We start from the raw sequence: 23893 nt of genomic DNA, 5'->3' as shown, positions 1-23893 counted from the left end.
AGATTGAAATATTTTTTTAAAAAAAAGAAGAGAATTTTAATTATCAGCAGACAACATCTTTGTATGTGGTGCTGAGGATCAAACCCAGCCGCACACATGCCAGGCGAGCATGCTACCACCTGAGCCACATCCCCAGCCCCTAGATTGAAATATTTGTATTAATCTATTAGGGCTGACATATCTAGCAAGGTACCTCTAAGTACCTTAAAACAACAAACTATTCTCTCAGTTCTGGAGGCCACAAATTTCAAATTCAGGTGTCATTTGCAGGGACATGCTCTATAATCCCTCTTCCTAGTGGTGGTGGCCTTTAATCCTGGTGGTCCTTGGCTTGCTGCACATCACTCACTGTCTCTCGTGCAGTGTCCTCCCTGTGTCTGTCTTTACATGGTATTTTCCTCTTATGAAGGCAACAGTAGTATCAGATTAGGCTCTCACCTTAATTTGGTTGTATTAGTTTTAAACAAGGCCACATTGACAGGTTCTAGGACTAAGACTGCAACAATTGTTCTGGGAACAATTCAACCCATAATAATGCTCATTTAAGTTTTCCAGTTATTTTTAAATTTTAATTTGGTTTCTCAATTGGGGGTTAAGAACCTTATGAAAGACCATCACAAATATTACAAATTTTGTTACATACACAATTAAGCCATTTTGTCCCATCATTACAGATGTCAAATACCTGTAAGAACTGAAATACAGGATACAGTGTAATAATTATATAATAGTAATAAAACTATAAAGTAATAATACTGTAATAAAATAGTATTAACATTAATAAAAATAAGACTGTGATTCCTAACCAATTTTAGTGCATCTGTGTCAATTTTGAACTACTGACAAATTCGAAAAATGGTACTTTCCAATATTTAGAAACTGTTAATTAACTTAGACTCCATAAGCATTCATTCCCAATATCGCTTTTATTATATTTACTTTAAATTTCCCATTTTACCACTGCAGTGAAGCTTATTCAGAAAAACAAACCCAGAATTTATAAACAAACCAGCATGTCCTGCCATTATAATTAAGGCATAATTATATTCAAGGTTCAGTATCTTCTAAACCATACTCAAGAAGCTGATGATGTATACTTTGGCAGTTTACAATAGAGTCTGGTCAAATACAAAAAATGTTACCATATCAGTCAATATTTACTGAGTACCTCTTTCTGAAGTTGGCATTGGTAGGTACTTAAGGACAAGTAGTTTGACTCAATAAATTAAAAAAATACATATTTAAGACATTATTCTCAGAGTTCTTAGCACAGTTGTATTTTGAAATTTCTATTGCTGAGAAATTTGAGGTTCATGCTTAATGCGCTCTCTCTCTTTCAGTCCCAAAAGCTCGGTTTTGAGTTCTCCAGGCTTTGGTGGAATATCAGGTATGGTCTACAAAACAAAACAGAAAACATATATGCCAATGCTTTCTTAGACTGTCAATTCAACATGACTTGAAAGATTTTTAAACTAATGAGTAAAATCAAAAGTTCCCTGCTTGCTACTCAATAATAAAACTTTAAGAGAACCTCTGGTTGATCTAAATTTCTTTCTAGCCCTATATTTATGATTCTATCACCCCGGCAATATCTTAAATACTAAAGGAGTCACAGAGAAACAGTTTATATCAATTTCAATTGATAAACTCAGTCTGAGTAAAACTTTCCATATTTGGAGATTCATTCCTACAGTATTTACTGATTCTCCACGTATACCTGGCCCAGGAAACAGCCATTAGGGATTAATTCATTTACTCAAAAATATTAAGTGTCATTTTGTGCAATGCATAAAACAAAGAACAAAAAATACATAGAATCCCTGTCTTGGAGAAAGGTCAAGAAAAGCATGAGAAGGTGACTATTTGTTTTGGTAATAACTATATTGAGATGTAATTTATATACCACACATTCTCCCATTTAAAGTGCATAATTCCGGGCTGGGGATGTGGCTCAAGCGGTAGCGCGCCCGGGTTCGATCCTCAGCACTACATACAAACAAAGATGTTGTGTCTGCCGAAAACTAAAAAATAAATATTAAAATTCTCTCTCTCTTTAAAAAAAAAAAAAGTGCATAATTCAGGGCTTGGGTGTAGCTCAGTGGTAGAGCACTTACCGATCATATATGAAGCCCTGTGTTCAATCCCTAGCAACACACACGAAGTGTATAATTCAAAATAGTTTTTAGTGCAGTATATTTACAGAGTTGTGAGTCCATCACAATAAATTGGAGAACATTTTCATCATCTTTAAACTCCTTAGCACCGACCCCAATTTACATTCCCACCAGTAGCGCACATAGGTTCCAATGTCTCCACATCCTTGATGACACCTGTTACTGTTCATTTAGTTTTAGTGGTTATGAAGTGGTCTCTCATTGTGGTTTTGATTTGCATTTCTGTGATAGCTAATGATGTTGAACATCTTTTCATTTGCTTATTGGCAAAGAAGGTGACTTTTTTTTTCTCTGTGTGTGTGTGGAGGGGTGCTGGGGACTGAATTCAGGGCCTTGTGCATGCATGCAAGGCAAGCACTCTACCAACTGAGCTATATCCCCAGCCCCAAGAAGGTGACTGTTGAACAAAGACATGGAGGAAGAAGAGGAAAGCAGCCCTGCAGTTATCTGTTTCAGGAGGATGAAACCACAAATGCAGACGGCTTAAGACAGGAGTGTGCTTTCATTTTGGACAAAAAGCAAGGATGTCAGAATAGCTACAAAGTGTTCAACACAGGAGGAGACAGGGCAGGGGGGGGAAAGGGGAGACCCCAGTAGTTTTCACTCAGATGGGAAAGTTTTTAAGAGTGACATGACCCCCCTCACACATCTGATAGAGCACTAATCTCTATGGTATATACGAACTCAAAAAGCTAAATACCAAAAAAACAAATAACCCAATCAACAAATGGGCCAAGGACATGAATAGACACTTCTCAGAAAAGGATATTCAACAAATATATGAAAAAATGTTCATCATCTCTAGCAATTAGAGAAATGCAAATCAAAACTATTCTAAGATACCATCTGACTCCAGTCAGAATGGCAGCTATTATGAAGACAAACAACAATAAGTGTTGGCGAGGATGTGGGGAAAAGGCACACTCATACATTGCTGGGGGGACTGCAAATTGGTGCAGCCAATATGGAAAGCAGTATGGAGATTCCTTGGAAAACTGGGAATGAAACCACCATTTGACCCAGCTATCCCTCTCTTCAGTCTATACCCAAAGGACTTAAAAACAGCATATTACAGGGACACAGCCACATCAATGTTTATAGCAGCACAATTAACAATAGCTAAACTGTGGAACCAACCTAGATGCCCTTCAGTAGATGAATGGATTAAAAATGTGGCATATACACAAAATGGAATATTACTCAGCATTAAAAGAGAATACAATCATGGCATTTGTAGGTAAATGGATGGCGTTGGAGAAGATAATGCTAAATGAAGTTAGCCAATCCCAAAAATACAAATGGCAAATGTTTTCTCTGATATAAGGTGATTGACTCATAGTGTGGTACAGAGAGGGAGCATGGGAGGAATAGACGAATTATAGATAGGGCAAAGGGGTGGGAGGGAAAGGGAGGGAGCAGGGGGTTAGCAATGATCGTGGAATGTGATGGACATCATTATCCAAAGTACATGTATGGGGGAGGGGAGGGGGGATACTAGAGGATAGGAAAGGCAGAATACAATAGACACTAGTATGGCAGTATGTAAAAACGTGGATGTATAACCGATGTGATTCTGCAATCTGTATATGGGGTAAAATGGGAGTTCATAACCCACTTGAATCAAATGTATGAAATATGATATGTCAAGAGCTATGTAATGTTTTGAACAACTAATAATAAAAAAAGTACACGTATGAAGACATGAATTGGGAGTCAACCTACTTTATATATAGATATGAAAAATTGTTCTATATGTGTAATAAGAATTGTGATGCATTCTGCTGTCATGTATTTAAAAAAAATAAAAGCAATTAAAATTTAAAAATTTTTAAAAGTTAACCTTTAAAAAAAAAAAGAGGGACATGACCTAACTCAAGTGTAAAAAAAGATGACAATGGTAGCTTTGTTGAGACTGTAGGAAAAGGAAAGCAAGAATGGAAGGCAGAAGATGGTGAGGAAGCTACCACAATAACTGAGGAAAGAGACGGCTTGAACAGGGGAGTAGTATTGGAGGTGGTGAGAAGTGGTCAGTGGTGGATGTATTTTTCAGATTAATCCAATGAGATGTGTTGAAGAGTACAGTGAGAGATAGGAATCAAGTTTCCATCTGAACAGGTTTCAACCTCAACAACTAGTAGAGTCACTTCTTCGCTATTGTGACAAGCCGTGCTGGCCAATCAGAACAAAGCATGCTTAAAAGTTCTCCCTTAAGACAACCCTGAGAAGAAGCCGTAGGCAGCAAGCCATCAAGATCTTCTCTGTTTTGAACTCTAACTAAAATTTTTTAACTCTAACTAAATTGTCAGACTGAACAATTCCAAAATTATAGGGAAAGAACATGAATACCTTAAATGTTAGAAAAGCATAAAGCATCCTAAACACAGCCAGCCAGCCTGGCTTCAGGTCCTACAGCGGTACCCTACTGCCAATACTACTAGCCAGACAGACTGGGGTGCCCCTTCAGTATGCTCCTTCTAAAGAGTGTCCCTGTACTTTGGGAAGAGCAGCTCAAAGCCTCCTCTCAAAGTACAGGTAGCTGCTGGCAACAGCCCCTGCACATTTCCAATTATAATGAGATGGGTAATCAAAAGTTAATTTCCCAGTGTCAAATTCTAAGCATTCCTTCCTTTATAAGAGTTGCTGATGGATATTTCTGCATAAGCTAAAGACTAAACTGCATTTCTGTGGAAAGTTCTTACCACTTTCTGTCTCCACTAAGTGCCCTTGATGTTGCAGTTAGAACTCTTAGAAGCAGTCTGAAGAGATAAGAGCTACTGCAGCACTGTTTGTCTGAAAAGTATACACCACCTAAATGTCAACCAGGGACTGAGCAAGTCATGTAGGAATATCTATATTATAAAACACTAATACATGATAGTTGGCTGATTGTGGAGCTCAGTGGTAGAGCACTTGCTCACATGTGTGAAGCCCCAGAGTTGATCCCAGCACCCCAAAACAAACTATACAAAGGATAAAAAGAATAAAGATTATTATGTAACTATTCACATAGATGTTAACCGAAACAAGCAAGCTGAGAAATACATACATTAACTCCTATTTATGTGGAGAAAAACACTCCATAAACTGTGTGTGTGTGCACGTGTGTATACACCAATCAAAAAAGGAGAAATGGAGAGTAGACAGAAGAAAGGGCATTATAAACTGGGGATCTTCACACTTGACTCACTTCCACTGGAAGATTTTACAAGGGGGCTATATTATTTTATAAACAGGATCAAAAAAGAAACACCAAACACAAATCTTAGGCCTCATGTCTTTAAATCAATGCCTCATTAAGCCATGACCTTGGGAAATCACCTCACTTTTCCAAACCTAAGTTTCCTCATTTGAAAACTGGGATCAACACCTCAGAAATTATACTGACAACTAAGTGAAATGAATTCACTGCACTACACAGGGTTGGTTCTGTGTTACCTGTATGGGCAGAGTCTAAGCTCAGTACACTGCTGCAAACCACTGCAATGTGCCTATGGTATAACACTTGGACACTCTTTAATTATTTGCACTATTCTTTCTCATCCCCATCTTCCCAAGATCTTAATGCCTGAAAATCACCTTTAGTTCCCTGTTCCTAACTCAATGAATGCTTATTACCATTAAGTTATACTTCTCCCTCTTTTGTATGCCTATATTCACTTATTCTTCATTCTACAAAATTTTGCTGGTCATCAGCTACATTCCAAGCTCTCAAAAGAGAACCAGATGGACAGTTCCTTTGGAGAATTTACATTCTAGTGGAACAAGCAACGACAAGAAAACGGACAAAGGAATAAATAACTGCAAATTGCAACAAGTGCTCTATGGAAACAAAGGACTGAGTGGAATAGCACAGGAGGAAAGAATCCTGCCAGAGCTGGCCAAAAGAACTCATTGCTGGAGGGGATAAGCAAAGATCTTCAGATTTTATTGTAGATGTTGTTATTGAACTCAGGAGCCTTTAATCACTGAGCCCCATCCCCAGCCCACCTTTATAATTTAGAGACAGGATCTCGCTGAGTTGCTTAGGGCCTCGCGATTCTCCTGCCTCAGCCTTCCAAGGGGCTGGTATAAGATCTAAGTTTGAAGGAAAAAGAAATCACACCAAGATTTGGAAGAAAAGCATCAGAGAGGAAAAAAAGGCTCTGTGGTAGGGATAGGGTGGGTGCATTGGAGGAGGAGCATGGAAGTCAGTGTGGCTGCAACAGAGGGAACAGGGAGGAATGGCCTGTAGTGGTAGGGACCACACTGTGGACCACAACGTGACCTCACTGGCCATGCATAGCTCTAGGGTCAGCTGGAAGCCATCATAGGGTTTTAGGCTTGGGGCAGGTGGGATCCTAGTTTCGCTTAAGGTCCTTTTTGCTGCTGTGAGGAGCATGGAGTGGTCCAGCAAGGGGGAAAGAGGGCCCCTCCGCCACTCACCAGGTCAGGCCGGTAGTACCTGTGCACCACTTCGGCCCCCGCGAACATGGCCAGGAGGCTAGCCGCGAACATTTTCAGGTAAGTGGTCATGGGCACGCCCGCGGGCATGGTCCGAGGGCTGCACGGGGAGGGGAGAGGCAGCGTTAGAAGGCCGTCGGCTCAGGTCTACATCGTGCGGGCCGCGGCGCCCGGGTTAGCCCGGAAACCAGCGGGACAGGGACTGTGCACGGAAGGGGCGGAGCCAAAACTCTCGGACTCTCTCCGTCCAGCGTCTCGGTCACAACTCGAGGTCGCCCAGCGGACTAACACTGGTTCCAGGCCCAAACCCAGCCTTCAACCTTATCAACGAGAGGTGCTGGGCCAGCAGAACGCAAAGACGGCGCTTGCACAGCAAGTGGAAGGCTGATACCAGGTAGCTTTCGCGCCCCGTCAGCCTCTGAGGGGGAAACGCAGACCGCACACCCCACTCCCCTGAGGACACGCCCCAGCAGAGACTTTACCGCGAATTGCTTAGGCGCGGGGCAGCCCAGCCGAGTGAGGGCGGAAGTGCGTCCTGGAGCCGGAGCTGACCTCAGGCTGTCCGGACCTAAAATGTAATGGGTACCCTGCCGGACGAGAAAGCGAGGGCACTGTGGGCGCCTGCGCACATGCATGGTTCCGGCGGAAGTTGGGGGAGAACTAATGTCCTGTATCTTAACTTCCACACCTTTTCTAGCCGGGTCTCCTAGTACCGCATCAGGGTTATGGAAGTTGGATTTCCCCGGCTTATGTGGTGTCTCAGGTCCTTTCGCATAAGGGGAATTGCGCGCTTTTACTGCTTTTAAGGAGGGTTGGAGTTTCAAGCACTGAGCGATCGCGTGCTCTTACGTAAGGTCCCTGCGGAGTTAAAAGCGCTCACGGTCCTTGTTTCTGGTCCTTTAATACCTGAGATAGAGCCACGCCCAGACAACTGTTGGGAAATGAGAAACCTGAAGTCCATGTTACCCAATCCATGCATTTTAAAATTGTTGTGTGGACTGATTTTTGTCAACCAAAAATCGCGAGAATGAATTCTGCAGGATTAAGGTGTGTATAACATGAATTGTGACCCACGCACTTATTTATTTATTTGGTACTGGAGGTTGAACTCTGGGGCACTCGACAACTAAGCCACATCCCCAGCCCCATTTTGTATTTGATTTAGAGACAGGGTCTCACTGAGTTGCTTAGCCCTTCGCTTTTGCTGAGGCTCCTGCCTCAGCCTCCAGAGCCACTGAGATTACAGGTGTGCACCACCAGCGCAGGGCTGATACACTCATTTATTTTTAAACAATATTATGGAGGTGAATTTTCGGTATCAGTTATTTTAAACGATACTATTGTTGCGGTTTGCCACGTATACATACATGAAGCCATTCCAACAATCCACATAAACATCCATCACCCTCAAAAGCTTGTTCCCATCCGCTCCGGAGGTTGAGGCAGGATCGCCGGTTCAAAGCCATCTTCAGCAACCTAACGAGGCCCTAAGCAATTCAGACCCTGTGTCTAAATATATATATATATATATATATATATATATATGCTGACGATGTGGCTTAATGGTTCAATGCCCGGTACCAAAAAAAAAAAAAAAAAAGTTTCTTGACTCTTTCTTATCCCTCCCTATGATACCGCGAGTTATTGGTGAGGAGTTCTGTTTCCTCACATGCTGAAGTTTGAACATTAGAGAAGCTCAGAGGCAATCATATAAAACAGGGTTTATTTTAAAAGGGGTAACATAGACTTCTGAGAGGGAGAAGGGGGCTATAGCTAGTATCCTGGTATCCCAAGAAGCAAGGTGTTCTGCCCTTTTTATGTCTTAAACATCCTTTGTTCTCTGGCCCTTTCCCCTTGTCCCTCTCCTTCCTGCCTATGTGACTAGGCCCAGGAAATGCTGCACAGTGGGGTGGCCAAAAGGCGGAAAACAGGTGGGCTGAAAGGGGAAGTGTAAGACCGAGCAGCCCCAGCAGCCCGGGACACATTAATTAACAAGCTATGACTCCCTCTAGAGAGGGGCAATGCCTGAGACAAGTTACCCTGGCCACAGGCTGGAGCAGGGGCAGGTTTTTGATAAGGGTGGAAGTAGAGCTCTGAAATAATTAACATTTCAATCCTTCAGAGGATAGTCTCTGACTTGCTGGACTCACTCAAAATTGGCCTCCATGATTCAACCTGACTCAGTTTTTTTTTTTTTTTTTTTTTTGCCTATCAGTACTGACTGCCTGATTCTGGCTTCACCTGTGCCACACTGCTTCATTCTCTGATCAGCTTTCTGTCACCAGATTGGTTTGCACCTTCTAGAATAGTATATAAATGGAGTCAAACATCATACACTATTTTTTTATCTACCTTATTTCAGTCAGCAGGGTTGAGACTCTTCCACGTTGTTGTATGTGTCAGTAGTTCCTTCCTTTTTATTGCTGAGAATATTTATACAATTGGTGTAAATATACTCAGCAATATAGGACCTTTTGGTTTCCAGTTATTCAGTTAATAGAAATGGAGCCAGGGCAAATGACAGGTAGCTGATTATCAAAAAAAGGACATGGATAGATAGCCTTCCTCATCCATCCGTTGCTAACACCTCCAGCAGACGGGGAAGGATCCACTTTCCAAAAAAGTGATTACCCTCTGGGCAGCTGTTTTCCTGCTTTTGGTCACAGCAGGCAAGGTAAGAGAAGAGGGCTTGAAAAACAGAAACCTAAAATCTATAAAGGGGCAAGACACACTCCCTCCCATAGGCATCAGCTCTGAGTCCCTAGTTCTCTCCCTTGGGGTCTACTCCCTCCTGCCATCCCCCACCCTTCTTTGTTCTGTATTTTAAATAAGATTTGCTTTCTATGTTTGCCTCAGTGTTTCTCAGGTGTTTAATCCTCAACACTAGGGGAACAGGTACCTGAGCCTGATTTTCAAGACTGGTCTCAGAAATAAAGCTGCTATGAACAGTAAAGTATATGAGGAAGAAGACTTGTAAACCTTTGCTTCCATTTCTTTTAGATACTTACCTAAGAAAAGAATGACTGGGCTGGGGATGTGGCTCAAGTAGTAGTGCGCTCGCCTGGCATGCGTACGGCCTGGGTTCGATCCTCAGCACCACATACAAGCAAAGATGTTGTGTCCGCCGAGAACTAAAAAATAAATATTAAAAAAATTCTCTCTCACTCTCTCTTAAAAAAAAAATTCCGTGCATTTCTTAATTCATTCTTTAAAAAAAAAAAAAAAGAAAAGAATGACTGGCATAATATATATATCCTTGTGCATCTTTCTTGGATGTAATATGAATGGTATATTTTCTAATTGTTATTAATATATAGAATACAATTGATTTTTCTTATGTTAATGCTTTATCTTGCAGTCTTGCTAATTGTACTTATTAATTATATTACTTTTTTTGTAGAATCCTGGAATCCTTAGTATTTTCTATGTAAACCATTATGAGAACTATGAATACAGTATTTTAAAAATATTTTTTAGTTCTCAATGGACCTTTATTTATGTGCAGAGCTGAGAATTGAATCCAGTACCTCACACATGCTAGGCAAGCACTCCACCACTGAACCACAACCCCAACCCTGATTATAGTATTTTTTATAGATGTAATTTATCAATCTTGAGGAAGTTCCCCAGCAAGTTTCCTCTTTTTCTAGCCTGATGAAATTTGTTTTTATTAGAAATGAATGTTTGTTTTTATTAGAAATGAATTCAAATGCTGAATCTGCATCTATGCAGATTATTACCCTTTTTATAGTTTATTAATGATGAATTATACAGATTGATTTTCAAATGTTAAATCAATCTTGTATTATTCATATAAATTCTACTTGGTTATGATCTTTTTTATACATTGATTCAGTTTTCTAAATTTTGTTCAGAATTTTACATTTATTTTCATGACAGATATTGGTCTTAGATTTTTCTTTTTCCTCTTTTCTTTTTGGTACTGAGGATTGAAACTAGAAGTACTTAACCACTGAGCGACGTCTCTATCTTTTTTTTTTTTTTTTTTGTGGTGCTGGGGATTGAACCCAGGGCCTGGTGCATGCAAGGCAAGAACTCTACCAACTGAGCTACATCCCCAGAGCTACATCCCCCTAGACCTTTTTTATATTTCTAGAGACAGGCTCTTGAGGCCTTGATTAGGGCCTTGCTAAGTCCCTGCAGCTGGCTTTGAACTCAAGGTTCTCCTTTCTCAGCCTACCAAGCTGCTGCTGGTGGGATTACAAGTGTGCACCACCACACCAGGCCTGTAGTTTTATTGTTGTTGTTGTTTTGTAGTATTTTTTTTCTACTTTTGGTAACAGAGTAACGTTGGCCTCCTCACATGAATTGGAAAATATTCCTTCCTCTTCAGTATTCTGCAAGAACTTGACTGGACTGGTTTATTTCTTCCCTGAATGTCTGATGTACTTCACTAGTGAGTCCAGATGAGCCTGGAGTTTTCTTTGGGGGAAGATTTTTCTGTTTTATTTTGGTTTGGTTTTGGAGCACCAAGGATTAAACCCATGAGAACTTAACCCATGGGTGCTTAATCGCTAAGCCACATCCCCAGCCCTTTGCATTTTTTATTTTAAGACAGTCTTGCTAAGTTGCTCAGGGACTCACTAAGTTGCTGAGGCTGATTTTGAACTTGAGATCCTCTTGCCTCAGCCTCCTAGGCTGCTGGGATTACAGGCATGTGCCACTGTGCCCAGCTCTCCCTTGCTTAATTAAGTCTGTAATTTTATCACTTCATCTTTATAGCATCTTTTTTGTGTTTTGTTGTTGTTGTTGTTGTTGTTGTTAAGCCTGTGTAGAGGTTTATCAATTTTATTGATTTTCTTAAAGTTCAAGCTTTGGTGGCACTGATTTTTTTCCTCTATTGTTATTTCCATTTCACTGGTTTACACTCAATATTTATTATTTCCTTTATTTTGCTCATTTTGGGTTTAATTTTATCTTTGTTCTTTCATTTATTAAGGAAAAAGCTGAAGTTGTTGATGATTTAAGGACTTTCTTTTATTCTAATACTAGCATTTATTGTTCTAAAGGCATACTCACTATTTACAGACCAGCTCTTTTGCTTTGAAAATCCTTTGGCTAGGTGTCCTTCTGCTTCCTCAAACTCTCTGCTGAAGCTCACAGGAATACCCTAAAGGCTACACTCTGGAGCCAGAAAGCCCTGGCAATAATCTTGACTCAATACTTAGTAGCTGTAGTATATATGTATGTATGTTTGTATCCATCCATATATATATACACACCTTTATTTATTCATATGTGGTGCTGAGGATAGAACCCTTTTGTAAAGTACACATTATAACAATAGCTAACTGTGATGGTTAATTTTGTGTGTCAGTTTGGTTGGACCATGACACCCAAACATGGGGTATTCTGTGAGGTTTCTTTTAGATGAGTTTAACATTTAAAAGGGTACACTTTGAATAAAGCAAATTGCCCTCCCTCCATAATGTGGGTTGGCTTTATCCAATCAGTTGAAGGCATGAACAGAACAAAACACTGAACTCCCTGGAGCAGGAGGGAAATCTTCAGTAAGAAACCTATGGATTGGAACTGCATAATGGATAGAATATTCACATCTTCTTCCCCAAAAAAATCAAATGTTAAAACCTAATCACCAATATCAGTATTAGATGAGGTCTTTGGGAGGTGAATAGATCGAGAAGGCAGAGCCCTTGTAAAAATGAAATAAAATTAAATTAAACTAAAAATTTAAAAGCCCAGAGAGCTGCTTCTTCTATTCATCAATATAAGGACAAAGCCAAAATTTACCATCTCTGAACCAGAAAGTGGGCCCTTACCATAATCTGAATCTATCTACTGGAGCCTGGATCTTGGATTTCTCAACCTCTGAAATGATGAGAAATAAATTTCTTTCTTCTTAGTTGTAGATGGACACAATATCTTTATTTATTTATTTCTATGTGGTGCTGAGGATGGAACCCACACGTGAGAGGCAGGCACTCTGCCTCTGAGCTACAGCCCCAGCCCAAGAAATAAATTTCTGTTGTTTATAAGCCACTCGGTTTATGGTGTTTTGTTATGGTAGCCCAAATGGATTAATATAACAACATTTGGCTCATAGGGTTCTCCTGAGGTTTAAGGCAATTAATACAAGCAAAACACTTAGAGCAGTCCATGTACTGTACATATTAAACAGACAGTAAACATTACCTGTTGAAATCATCACCATTATTATTCTGACATAACTGTTTTAACTGCTGGGGTTTTTTAAATTTAAATATTTTATTTTTGTTGGGCACAATACCTTTATTTTATTTTTATGTGGTGCTTTTATGTGGCCCTGCACATGCTATGCATGCGTTGTACCACTGAGCCACAACCTCTGCCCCATAACTGCTGGGTTTTTTTTAATGCCTTTATTTAATTTGTTATTTTTTTTTATATGGTTCTGGGGATGGAACCCAGTGCCTCACATGTGCTAGGCAAGTGCTCTGCCACTGAGCTACAACTCCAGCAACGATAACTGCTGTTTTTAATACCCATTCTGCTTGTTGTTGTGAGTGACTGGTCTCCAAGGCCCCTATATTCAGTAGGGACACTGGAACCCAACACTGGAACCCACCTGTGGATGAAAAACCTGCAGTTTGAAAATCCCATCCAGTAGCAAATCTTGTCAATAAGATGTAACTGACAGGTGTAACATTAGCCAAGGAGAAAAAAGCCCAGTAGATTTCTGAAAGGGAGAGCAGGCATTCCAAGAAGAGAAAGGCAGACAAAGCAAGCTGAGCTGGCCTGCAGTTTGTTGCAAGTTTCTGAAGTCCAGGCTTTTTGGGTAGAGAGGACAGTACCATCTCTCGGGCTTTCTGAAGCCTTGATGGACCAGGCTCATAAGCAGAGGAAGCTTGTCCTCCATGCTCTGATTCAGGTGGGTAAGAGAGAGGCACTGATGGGACAGAAGCCACTAGGCTGCAATCCCTTCACTCTTTTCAGGATCAATGTCTTGCTTCCCAGAAGTTCCTCCCATAAAAATCATTTTGCATACAGGACTGAGCAAAGGCCCCTTGTCTTAAATGGACCTGGCAGAGGGCTGGGATTGTAGCTTAGTGGTAGAGCACTTGCCTAGCATGTGTGAGGCACTGGGTTCAATCCTCAGCACCACATAAAAATAAATAAAATAAAGGTATTGTGTCCATATATAACTAAAAAAGATATTTTTAAAATCCAAAGTCTTTTTTTAATATTTTTTAGTTACCAATGGATTTTTCACTTTGTTTATTCATATGTGGTGCTGAGGATCCAACCAGGGCCTCACACATCTACACATCTGAGGCAAGGGTTCTACCACTGAGCCACAACCCCAGTCCCTACAACTAAAAAAAAAAAAAAAGAATGGATCTGGCATGACCCAGCTTTTCTTGGCTCCTAGAAGCTACTGCCAAGCCCAATGTGAAGGATATGGAAAATAAGTCCAAGGTCATTCTCCCTAAGCTTTTGTCATTTAAAATCCCAGGCCCTGGAGGGGCTGGGGTTGTGACTCCGCAGTAGACCACTACACAGCCACAGCGCTCTAGGTTTGAGGCTCTGCACCACATAAAAATAAATAAAAGACAGTAATCCCGGGCCTCAGCCAGAGAAGGAACCCAAAAAGAACTAGCACCTGACTGGCACCAAACTCCAATACAAATAAGCCCCAGGAAATTCCTTATTCACATTCCTGTCCCACCCTAATGTATCAGTGGGACCCCAACACAACCCAGGAACTACCCTCCTTTCCCACCCTAAATGAAGCCTATATAACCCAGACCCTAGCTTTAGCCAGGTGACATTTTTGGCCCCGAAAATGAGCCATGCCAGGCTTACACCAATTGACTCCTCCACTGAATACTGAATAAAGAAAAGTTTGCTGATCTGAGTGCTTCCTGTCTCCCGTCATGTGTGTGTCATTTGAAATAACATGTCCCAGGTCACATGTCACGCAAGTGAGAAATAAACTTTTGCCGCTGCAAGCCACTCAGGTTTTGAAGTTACCGTGGCACAGACTGAGTAAAGAAAATAGTCGTGTATCCACTATGCTCTAGCAAGGGACAGGAAAACATCTCTATTAAGAGTAGTAACCTAGTGAAGTCTCTGCAGTGAAGTTGAGAATGAATGAGACAAAACCAACTGTCAGAACCACTGAGCAATAAAAGTGGGGTTAGTCTCTAATGACGTTATTTTCACATCTTCCGAAGTGAAGCAGAGAATGGTTTATGTAGAGCTTTACACTTTACAAAGCAGCTATAGGATGACGCTCCTTTTACACATTAGGAAACTGAGGCTCAAGTCCTAGAGTGGCCTCCACTCCCACGTTTTCCGGATGACCGTTTCGTGTTGTTTTGCAGCGGTGCTGGCGTTGCTGCCGGTGCTGGCGATGGAACCCAGCCCCGGGCAGCTGGGCGAGCGCTCTACCGCTGAGCCACGTCCGCAAGTTTTCTGCCGCCATCAAACTCGGGGTGTTAGCTGGACAACGCCCGCACGTACAGTCGTCCTGCCCACACAGCGCCTGGAGGACGTCATCCCCTCTCCACGCCTGCGCCCACCCCAGGACATCCAGGGCGGACAAAAGCTGACGTCACGGCGAAGACGCCCGCCGTCCTGCGGTGCCCCGCCTTCCTACGGTCCCCCACTCTTCCCGACAGGCCACGCGGGGGCGCCGGGAAGCCCAGGGAGAGGGCATAGGATTGGGCCAGCTCCAGTCACGTGACGGCCACCGAGCGCAGGTCCCCGCTTCGAGGAAGTGCGGCCTGGAGGGGGGCTCCTGGAGGGGGGGGTGATGTGGAAGCTCGGGGAGGCGACGAGGCCAGCCGCTGTCCGGTCCCGCCAGTAATCGGGTTCCAGGCGCTGGTGTCGTCGTGCGCGTGCCGCCATTCCCAGAGACCAGCTGTCCCTTGGCCCGGCAGGAGACGCCGCTCGCGCGAGCGGCCGCGGAGCATGGAAGCGGAAAACACGGGCAGGTAAAGCCGGCGAACGCCACCCCCCATCCCGGCGCCCCTCGGTCGGCGGGAGCGCGCACGCAGGGGTATGTGCCGGCCGCGGCCCAGCACAAAGGCCGGGGCCGCGCGTGCGCGGTGCGCGCCCGCCGGCCCCCCTCGCAGTAGACTCTAAAATGCATTAGCACCTCTCTGGTCTCTGGTAACTGTGGGTTCCTCGCGGTTCATCGGGACGTTTCCTTTCATCCCCTGAGGCCAAGGCGAGCGTTGTAAAGACAGAGTGTGGATGGTCCAGGTCTAGATTTCTTGTTAAAAGTTGGTTGATTTATTAACTTCCTCCCCAGAGTCTGCTAAAAGCCACGTTGAGGGTCAGAGGATAGATAATGCTGCTAGGGGGATACTTACAGAACTACCAGGAACTCAGTTTAAAAATTGTCTTTGAGTTTTCCAGTGATCTTGGGACGATCTTAGTTTTGCAAAAGTATAGATCTAGAGATTTGAAGGTTTGACAGAAAACTAATAAATAAGGTGTCAAGAGTATTTTAAAATGATCAAGAGCAGTGATTTGCAGTGCAGTAAAATACTATTGGACCTGATGAAGAATTATTTTGACTCTCAGTGGTTAATGGGGACTGGACTTAAGCAAGACATGACACTTCTGTAGGCCTTGTAAGGACATCTCTGGAATCTTGTTCTGGCAAGCTGAAAATTGAGGTTATGTGGAAGGGGCATACCTGAGTGACCAAAATACGTTGTTTTAAAGTTTAGGAAAATAGATAAACGTAGATAAAATTGTGGACTTCATTTTTACTTTGTGCATAATAAAATCCTATAATAAAGCACTCAGCTGCTCTCCTAGACTGCTTTAAACATAGGAGAATTCACCAGACCTTGTGGAAATCTCTCACCTTTGTGATCTTACTTCAGAACAAAACTGAAGCCTGGGCAAAGCCCACCATCCAGTGAATTTCTTGTTATAAAACCTTATTCAGTATACAGCAAAATAATTGAACTCAGTATATAGTTTAGCTCAAAATTCTAGTTTACATTATCTTAGCTTCATGGGGCTGTCAGCCATTTTTTACTTTGACTTGGAAAGCTTTCACCTTCAGGAAATATGGAAAACTATAATGCTATAAAGTATTTGTCTTTAGGGATTCTGTAATGATTCAAATTCCAGGTAAGCTGATTAAGGTTATAATAAGTTTACTTTTTATTTTGGAAGATTCATTTCAAAACAGTAAAAAAAAAAAAAAAAAAAAAAATCCCATGGATACAGACTGTTTTCAAAAGGGAAAGTGAATAACTCAGGTGTCTTTTAAAAAAAAAAAAAAAAGCACATTCTAGTTAATTAAAAGGAAAGAGGAGGAATTATATAAGAGGACTAGTATGTGTCCAGTGACCTTAAGCATGAAAAGGACATTTACCAAAGATGAAAAATCAGAACTGGAAAAGAATGACTTGGACTTCTAAAAATATAGATAGGTAAGATTAATCCAAGAATGAAATCATATTTTCTAGAATCAATAATGAGACTAGGAAGGACTATTTTAGTTAGATGTGGACAACCAGAAGGACAAAAAAGTTTTGGGCTTTCTGCCCAGCTGTGTTAGTAAGTGTTCCATCACCATGAGAGAATACCTGGGACAAACGACATAAGAGGAAAAATTTATTTTCAGTCCAGGGTTGTCTGGCTCTATTACTTCTAGGCCTGTGCTGAGGTTGAATATGTTGGGGAACACATGGTGGAGCAGAGCTGCCCAGCTCATGGCTGGGAAGCAGAGAGTGAGAAAGCAAGGGAGAAGGAAGGAGCCAGGGATAAGGTATAGCTCTTAAGGGCACACCCCTGAAGGTTTACTACTCAGCCGCCTAATGTTTCCACCACTCTTTAAAATTAATCCAACAATGGCTTAATCCACTGATGAGATCAGAGCCTTCATGATCTGGTTATATTCCAAAGCCCCACTAAACACTGCTACTTTGGGAATTAAGCCTTCATTCAACACATGAACTTTTTGGGAGAACATTTCAGATCCAAACTGTTAACACCAGCCCACTGGCATAGTGTTAGTAAATGGCGGAAGATATAAATACATCATTCTGTTTTTGATTTTTCATCTCCTATGTTAAGGAAGTGATTGTCAGGCTGGAAATGGCAAATAAATGTCTATGAAATTTTAAAGCTCAGAATCAATGAGAGCCATTAAGAGAACTTTTAACTGCCAGTAGAAATCTTGTGTCCTTGCCTAGATGAACGGTATTTCAGGAGAAAGACCAGATTACAGCCGTCATTGAGAACTGTAGCCAATAGGAAATCTGAAGCATGGGGGGAAAAATACATGAGTCCCTGTTTCTTCCAGGGGTGGAGTGGGCCTTTCATTGACATTGATCCTGAACAAAGTTTTTGTATTATCAGTGGTTACTGAACATTTTTAGAAGGAACTAGTGGCCATCAGGCTACAGTATAAATTCAAAAAGAAATAAGACCTATACTAGAAAACAATATTTATTACAGCAAATCTACACACCAAGCACTGTTGTGTTTTATAAATGCTAACTAATTTAACCCCCATAATCAATGAGTTAGGTACTATTGTCATTTTACAGGTGTGGACACTGGGGTTAGAGAGTAAGAAAACTGTCTGCAAGCTAGTAACTGGCAGAGTCACAGTTTAAATCTGGGTGGTCTAACTTCAGAGTCTGCCTCCCTAGCTAGCGCTTGTGCTGTAACACTTCTTAAGATGAAGATCGACTGATGATAGTTCAGTAAAATGAAAAACTGGTTTACTGCTGAAAGAATTAAGAGCAGACTAAGCAGAGATTCGTACTGATAACTACTGCCAGCTCTGTTCTTTCACATCTTAACAACTTTGTGGTGCTGATGACATCCCGATTATGAGCAACCCAACTCTGGGAGGGGTTTATAGAATTGATAGGTTGAATCAGAGTTCAGGTAAATCCTGACTGCCTGGAAGAGTGACTCATCATTTACAAAAGGAGGCACAGCTTGTATTCTGGTGCAGAAAAGTATGCAGTGAAGGAGAAACGCTGTAAGGGCCATTTTCATCAATAGTAAATTCTTTGTGGATTTAAAATGAGCACCAGTAAAACCAATGTAAGGGGTTTTGTAGTCTGTCTTCAGAGTGAGGAAGTTGGTCGCCTTGCACAGTGAGGCTGTATCTGAGTTATTTGGTTTGATCCTGAGCACCAAAGAATAACTTAACTACATTATGAAGAAACTTGAAACCATCCTATACAAGGAATGGTTAAATGAACCAGTATCTGACTTATCCTAAATCTTTGTACTCACAGTTTTTAGTAGACTGTGCACATAGTGAATACACATTCTTCCACCTAGTACTGTGAGGTGCACTCTTGGAGTAGTTACGGTGGTATTCCATCATAGTTCTCAGGTAGTCCCCTGTAGTTGACCATTTGAGTTATTTAGCACTGATAACTCTTTGGTGAGTATAGAGTATTATATATACTTACTTAAATAAAGATGATAAGGGGCTGGGGTTGTGGCTTACATGTGTCTGCCTTGTACATATGAGGCCCTGGGTTTGGTCCTCAGCACCGCATTTTAAAAAAAAAAGATATTAAATAAATAAAGATGATAGAATGTGGGTGGGGTTGTAGCTTAATGGTAGAGCACTTGCCTAGCATGTGGGTAGCACTGGGTTCCATCCTCAGTACCACAGAAAAATAAATAAATAAAATGAGGGTATTTTGTCCAACTACAAATAAAAAATAAATTAAAAAAAAAGATGATATAATGTATATAGAAAACAGATCCTTAAAATAGTGTAAAGTAACTGAATAATAAGATTAAGTTGGAGAAAACTTTAAAGATTTAGTTTTTTGAAATACAGTAAATTTGAATAAACCAGGCAATTATTAATCAATTCCCGAAAGGATGTGTGTGTGCATGCACATGTGCGTGTGTGTGTGAGTATGTGTAAACATGGTGTTAAGAAAGACTAACAGAAAGTACACAGTTCATCAGTATCAGATGGCTGTGAAAACCCGCCTTGCCAGCACTGTAATTCAACAAAAGAGGGTATTGTAGATGGAGGCTGGGAGAGAAGAAGGGGTAAGCTGCAGGAATGGGAGGTGGGGAGCAGGTAATGCAGAACAGTTGTAGGGACAAGCAGATGATGAAGGAGAAAAGTGAACAAAGGGAAGTGAAAACATTGATCACACTCCTGGGTGTCAGGGTCATAGAAATCAAAGGTCTTGGGAGTCTTCTGATCTAGACAGATTCAGGCCTATTTCCTCCATGTTCCCCATATTAGAGAAATCTCTAAATCCAGCCCCTTGTCTTCATGGTAGGGAAGGGAAGCTGAAGACATGGAGAGGTGACTACGCACTCTGTGTTGAGGTCCCTCTCCTGGAGAGATTGTTTAGCAACACTGCAGTATTCTGAATTATGAAGTGGCTATTATCATATGTAAATATAATAAATATGTTTAGGAAATATTTTCACATAGCGTTGAAACTGATTTAGCTGTTATTAGATAATAGGAAATTAAGTTATCCAGAATGCTTTTGCATTACTGGCATTCAGATTCATGGAAGTTCTTATGTAGATGTCATGCCTTCTGCTGCCAAGTGGTAAAGACTGCTGTTATCCCCTTTCTTCTGTTGTGGCCATCTGAAATGAGCAGGCCAAATTTAATGCTCAAAGATAATATATTAGCTCAGAAAGGACACATCCTATTTTCCATAACTTCGTTGTTTTTCTGTTCTAATTTAACTTATTGTAATGTGTCACTGATCATTTTTTAAAAGGTCAAGGAATGCTTCTTTATTATAGATAAATTGCTGGGTTACTTTAAAAAACTGTGCATGTCTCTAATGAGAAAGTATGGGTTATTTTTCTTTCTGCTTTTTTACTTTTTTATTGCCAACAATGATTTCTAGAATTTAATTTTCAGTTTCTGAGCCCCAAAATACCTGATATTTAATGTACACTAACTATACTAAGGGAATCACATTTTAAACTTTTTTTTTTTTTTTAAATAAAGAATCCTTTTAGGGCTGGGGTTGTGGCTCAAGTGATGGAGTGCTCGCCTAGCACACGTGAGGCACTGGATTCCGTCCTCAACACCGCATAAAAGTAAAATGAAGATATTGTGTCCATCTAAAACTAAAAAATAAATATTTTTTTTAAAAAAGAATCCTTTTATAATATGAAGGATGTCTTCTTAATTCATGTACTTAAAGTTAGTATTTTTTGTCAAAAGCGCAAAATGGAATCTGTCTCTGAGCCTCTCAGAGTGGTAGCAAGAAACAGGGCCAGAGTGATAGGTAAGTTACCTCTTAACCATATAGCAGACTAACAGATCTCTTGCACTGATTTTTTTTTTTTTTTTTAATGAGCTACTGGGGATTAAATCCAGGGCCTTGCATATGCTATGCAAGTGCTTTACCCCTGAACATTTTTTACTTTGTCTTAGAGAGTCTTGTTAAATTGCCTATTGTGGCCTTGAATTTGCTGTCCTCTTGCCTCAGCCTCCCAGGTAGCTGCAATTACAGCCCTGTGCCCAGCATTGTACATTCTTTTGTTCACATGTTTATTGTGACCATGTGGGGCTGGGATTGTAACTCATTGTAGCTCAATGGTAGAGTGCTTTCCTAGTATGCCTAAGGCCCTAGGTTCAATCCCCAGCACTACAAAAAGTAAATAAATAAATGAATACATAAATTATACAATATTTTATATATATATACACACACACACACATATATACACACACACAATGTATCTCATGGCCACATGTCTTTTTTTGTATACATTCAGCTTAAAGTATATTAGCATTTCTTAAAACTACGGAGGTCACAATCAAAAGTTGAAGATCTAGCTGAGGACTCGACACATGCCCATAATCTAAGCTACTGGGGAGGCTGAGGCAGGAGGATCTAAAGTTCAAAGACAGCCTCTGCAATTTAGTAAGACTATCTCAAAAATAAATAAATAAATAAATAAAACAATTGAAGTTCATTGTATTAGAACTTTCTCTTACTCGATATACCTCAGTCTAACCTAGCCACGTCCAACGCATTAGAATATTTAAATAATAAGCACTAAATTAATGTTTTAACAATTTATTGGAAGCCCTACTAGTAGTATTAAAAATGTGGAAAAGAAGACACTTTGTGCTAAGCATGGTCTAAGTACTTCACTTCTGTTCATTTTAACATTTTAAATTCTAGTCCCTGTCTCCAAAGTTTTCCCTAAGTGCAACTTTAGTTTACAGAATTATTTTGTATTATTTTCTACTTTAAAATAGTTGCTAAACTTTTTCTGAGCTTTAGATAATATCAGTAAGTTTAATTTTTAGTAGCTGCACAGGTTTTTGTTTGTTTGCTAGAGATTAAAGCCAGGGCCTTTTGCCTTCTAGGCAAGTTTTGCCACTGAATTGCACCCCTAGCCCAGCTGCAGAGTATTTCCTGAAATTATTATACTATAGTTTATTTTATTTTTAAATTTTTTCGTTTTTGTAGTTGGTACAATATCTTTATTTATTTATTTTTATGTGGTGCTGAGGATCGAACCCAGGGCCTTACACATGCTACTCGAGCGCTGAGCTATAACCCCACCCCCTATACTATAGTTTATTGAATCATTGTGTTGTTTTCATTTTTTGTATGGTTTGAGAACAGTGTTTTTAAAGAAATAAAACCCTTAAAATACAGTTTAGGGGCTGTGGTTGTGGCTTAGTGGTAGAGTGCTTGCCTAGCATGTGTGACATACCGGGTTCAATTCTCAGCATCACATACAAATAAATTTTTAAAAAATTCATCAATAACTAATAAAAAATTTTAAAATAAATAAATAGAAGTAAAAGTATTATGTTCATCCACAACAACAAAAAAAATTTTAAAAATATAGCTTAGCATTTTTCCCATTAGTTCTTAACTTTTTCACCAGCAATTTACCCTCAAAGATGGCTTGAAGTTAAAACATCTTTCCAGTGCTTTGTCCATTGAAATTGGGCCCCTGTTGGTACATTCTAGCCAGAACCACTACTGATGGACTGTTACCCTGGGTCCCCCTAGGTCATTTAAGCTTATCCAGAGAATGCTTTAGTTTGCTTTTTTTTTTTTTAACCACTTTATTACAATAGGATTTATATACTATAGAGTTAGCCTATTTAACCTTTGCTTTCTGAGCTCTGTTCTCCTTCTCCATATGACACAAAGAAACAAAAGCCAAGTAGAGCATTTTGCCACAGAAAATATGTCTTTGACTCTCCATGTAGTAAATGATAACTTTTCTATTTTATTTCCTAATGGTTTTCATTTTCCTGTACATTTAATGGCATTATTCAGCATTGGTCTTAGCTTGAGTTTCATACATCAGTGTTTTCTGTGCTGATAGCAACAGCTTGGAGTGGTGTTTTTTGGTCAACAGAAAGGTTTGGAAATTGTTTTCTTTGAAGGCCTATGTTCTTTTACTTGGAACTAAATTTAAGTCAATTTCAGAAGAGAGTTTAAAGATTTTTTACTTTATAAATTAAACAGATATTTAAAAAATAATCTATTCCTTGTCCCTGAGTAGTGGCAAACAACAATAACAACACCAACAAAAATCTAATGAGGAAATACAAAGCAGGCAAATAAACCAAAAGAAAGCCTAAGTTAGGTTGGAGAGCATCTCTGTGCCAAGATGATTAAATACTAAAGGTGGTTGTATTTATGCACATTTCTAACTGGGTTGAAGGGCCTTTTAGTTCTGTATTCTAGAAAATTCTCATGATCTCATTTCAGAGAAAATAACAGGCTGACTTGACAGGCTTGTAAGTTTATTGGTGATACATCTGTCACTAAACAGCCTTTAATGTATTTGGTTACTAAGTATTCAGTAAAGTTTGGATGAATGTGTGCCTAGGGAAATAGCCCTCACTCTTGCCCTATTCTCTGCTCTAAATACTACAGTCTAACTATAAAATATCTGGATTTTGAGGATTTTTTTTTTTTTTTTTACAGCTGAGTATTTAAAGTTACATTCAGGTACTTTTATCATTATCTTAATTTCTGCTTAATTGTTCTTTCAGCTATTCCCTTGAGCAAGCTCAAGCATTTTATTCATTTCCATTCCAACAAATGATGACTGAAGCTCCTGATGTGGCAGTCATGAAGGAACAGCAGATGCCAGGCGAAGTTCCAGCCCCAGAACCTGCTCAAGAACCAGTACAAGGTAGCTTTCACCATAATAGTTTAGAAAATTGATATTGGATCAGCCAACTTACTTAAAAAGGGCTTAATGATGAATTTTAGCTCTATTTTAGTGTTAGAAAATGTAATCCACATTATAAATAGTATTAAGTACTATGATGGATT

At 40.3% G+C, this 23893-nt stretch overlaps 2 protein-coding genes across 4 annotated transcripts in view; one reads left to right on the top strand and one right to left on the bottom strand.

Annotated features, from left to right (window-relative positions):
- Positions 1 to 547: 547 nt before the first annotated feature.
- Positions 548 to 7251, bottom strand: Uqcc6 (ubiquinol-cytochrome c reductase complex assembly factor 6). The gene is made up of 3 exons (XM_005322346.5): positions 7097 to 7251; positions 6597 to 6714; positions 548 to 1394 (listed from the first exon to the last, which is right to left on the bottom strand). The coding sequence occupies exons 2-3, from the start codon at positions 6702 to 6704 to the stop codon at positions 1290 to 1292; spliced, it is 213 nt and encodes a 70-aa protein (XP_005322403.1). The 5' UTR covers positions 6705 to 6714; positions 7097 to 7251; the 3' UTR covers positions 548 to 1289.
- Positions 6844 to 23893, top strand: part of Tdg (thymine DNA glycosylase) — a 29296-nt gene continuing 12246 nt past the window's right edge. The window contains exons 1-2 of one of the 3 annotated variants that reach the window (XM_013357316.4): positions 6844 to 7008; positions 23608 to 23750. In XM_013357316.4, the coding sequence (XP_013212770.2) occupies positions 23657 to 23750 (94 nt within the window). In that variant the 5' untranslated portion in view covers positions 6844 to 7008; positions 23608 to 23656. Of the gene's footprint in view, positions 7009 to 15309; positions 15572 to 23607; positions 23751 to 23893 lie in introns of those variants that run through there. The other 2 variants (XM_005322345.4, XM_013357315.4) reach the window with 2 other exon arrangements.

This window comes from Ictidomys tridecemlineatus, chromosome 6 (assembly GCF_052094955.1).
Source record: "Ictidomys tridecemlineatus isolate mIctTri1 chromosome 6, mIctTri1.hap1, whole genome shotgun sequence".
Classification (NCBI taxonomy): Eukaryota; Metazoa; Chordata; class Mammalia; order Rodentia; family Sciuridae; genus Ictidomys; species Ictidomys tridecemlineatus.
This window is presented reverse-complemented; position numbering and strand designations above follow the sequence as displayed.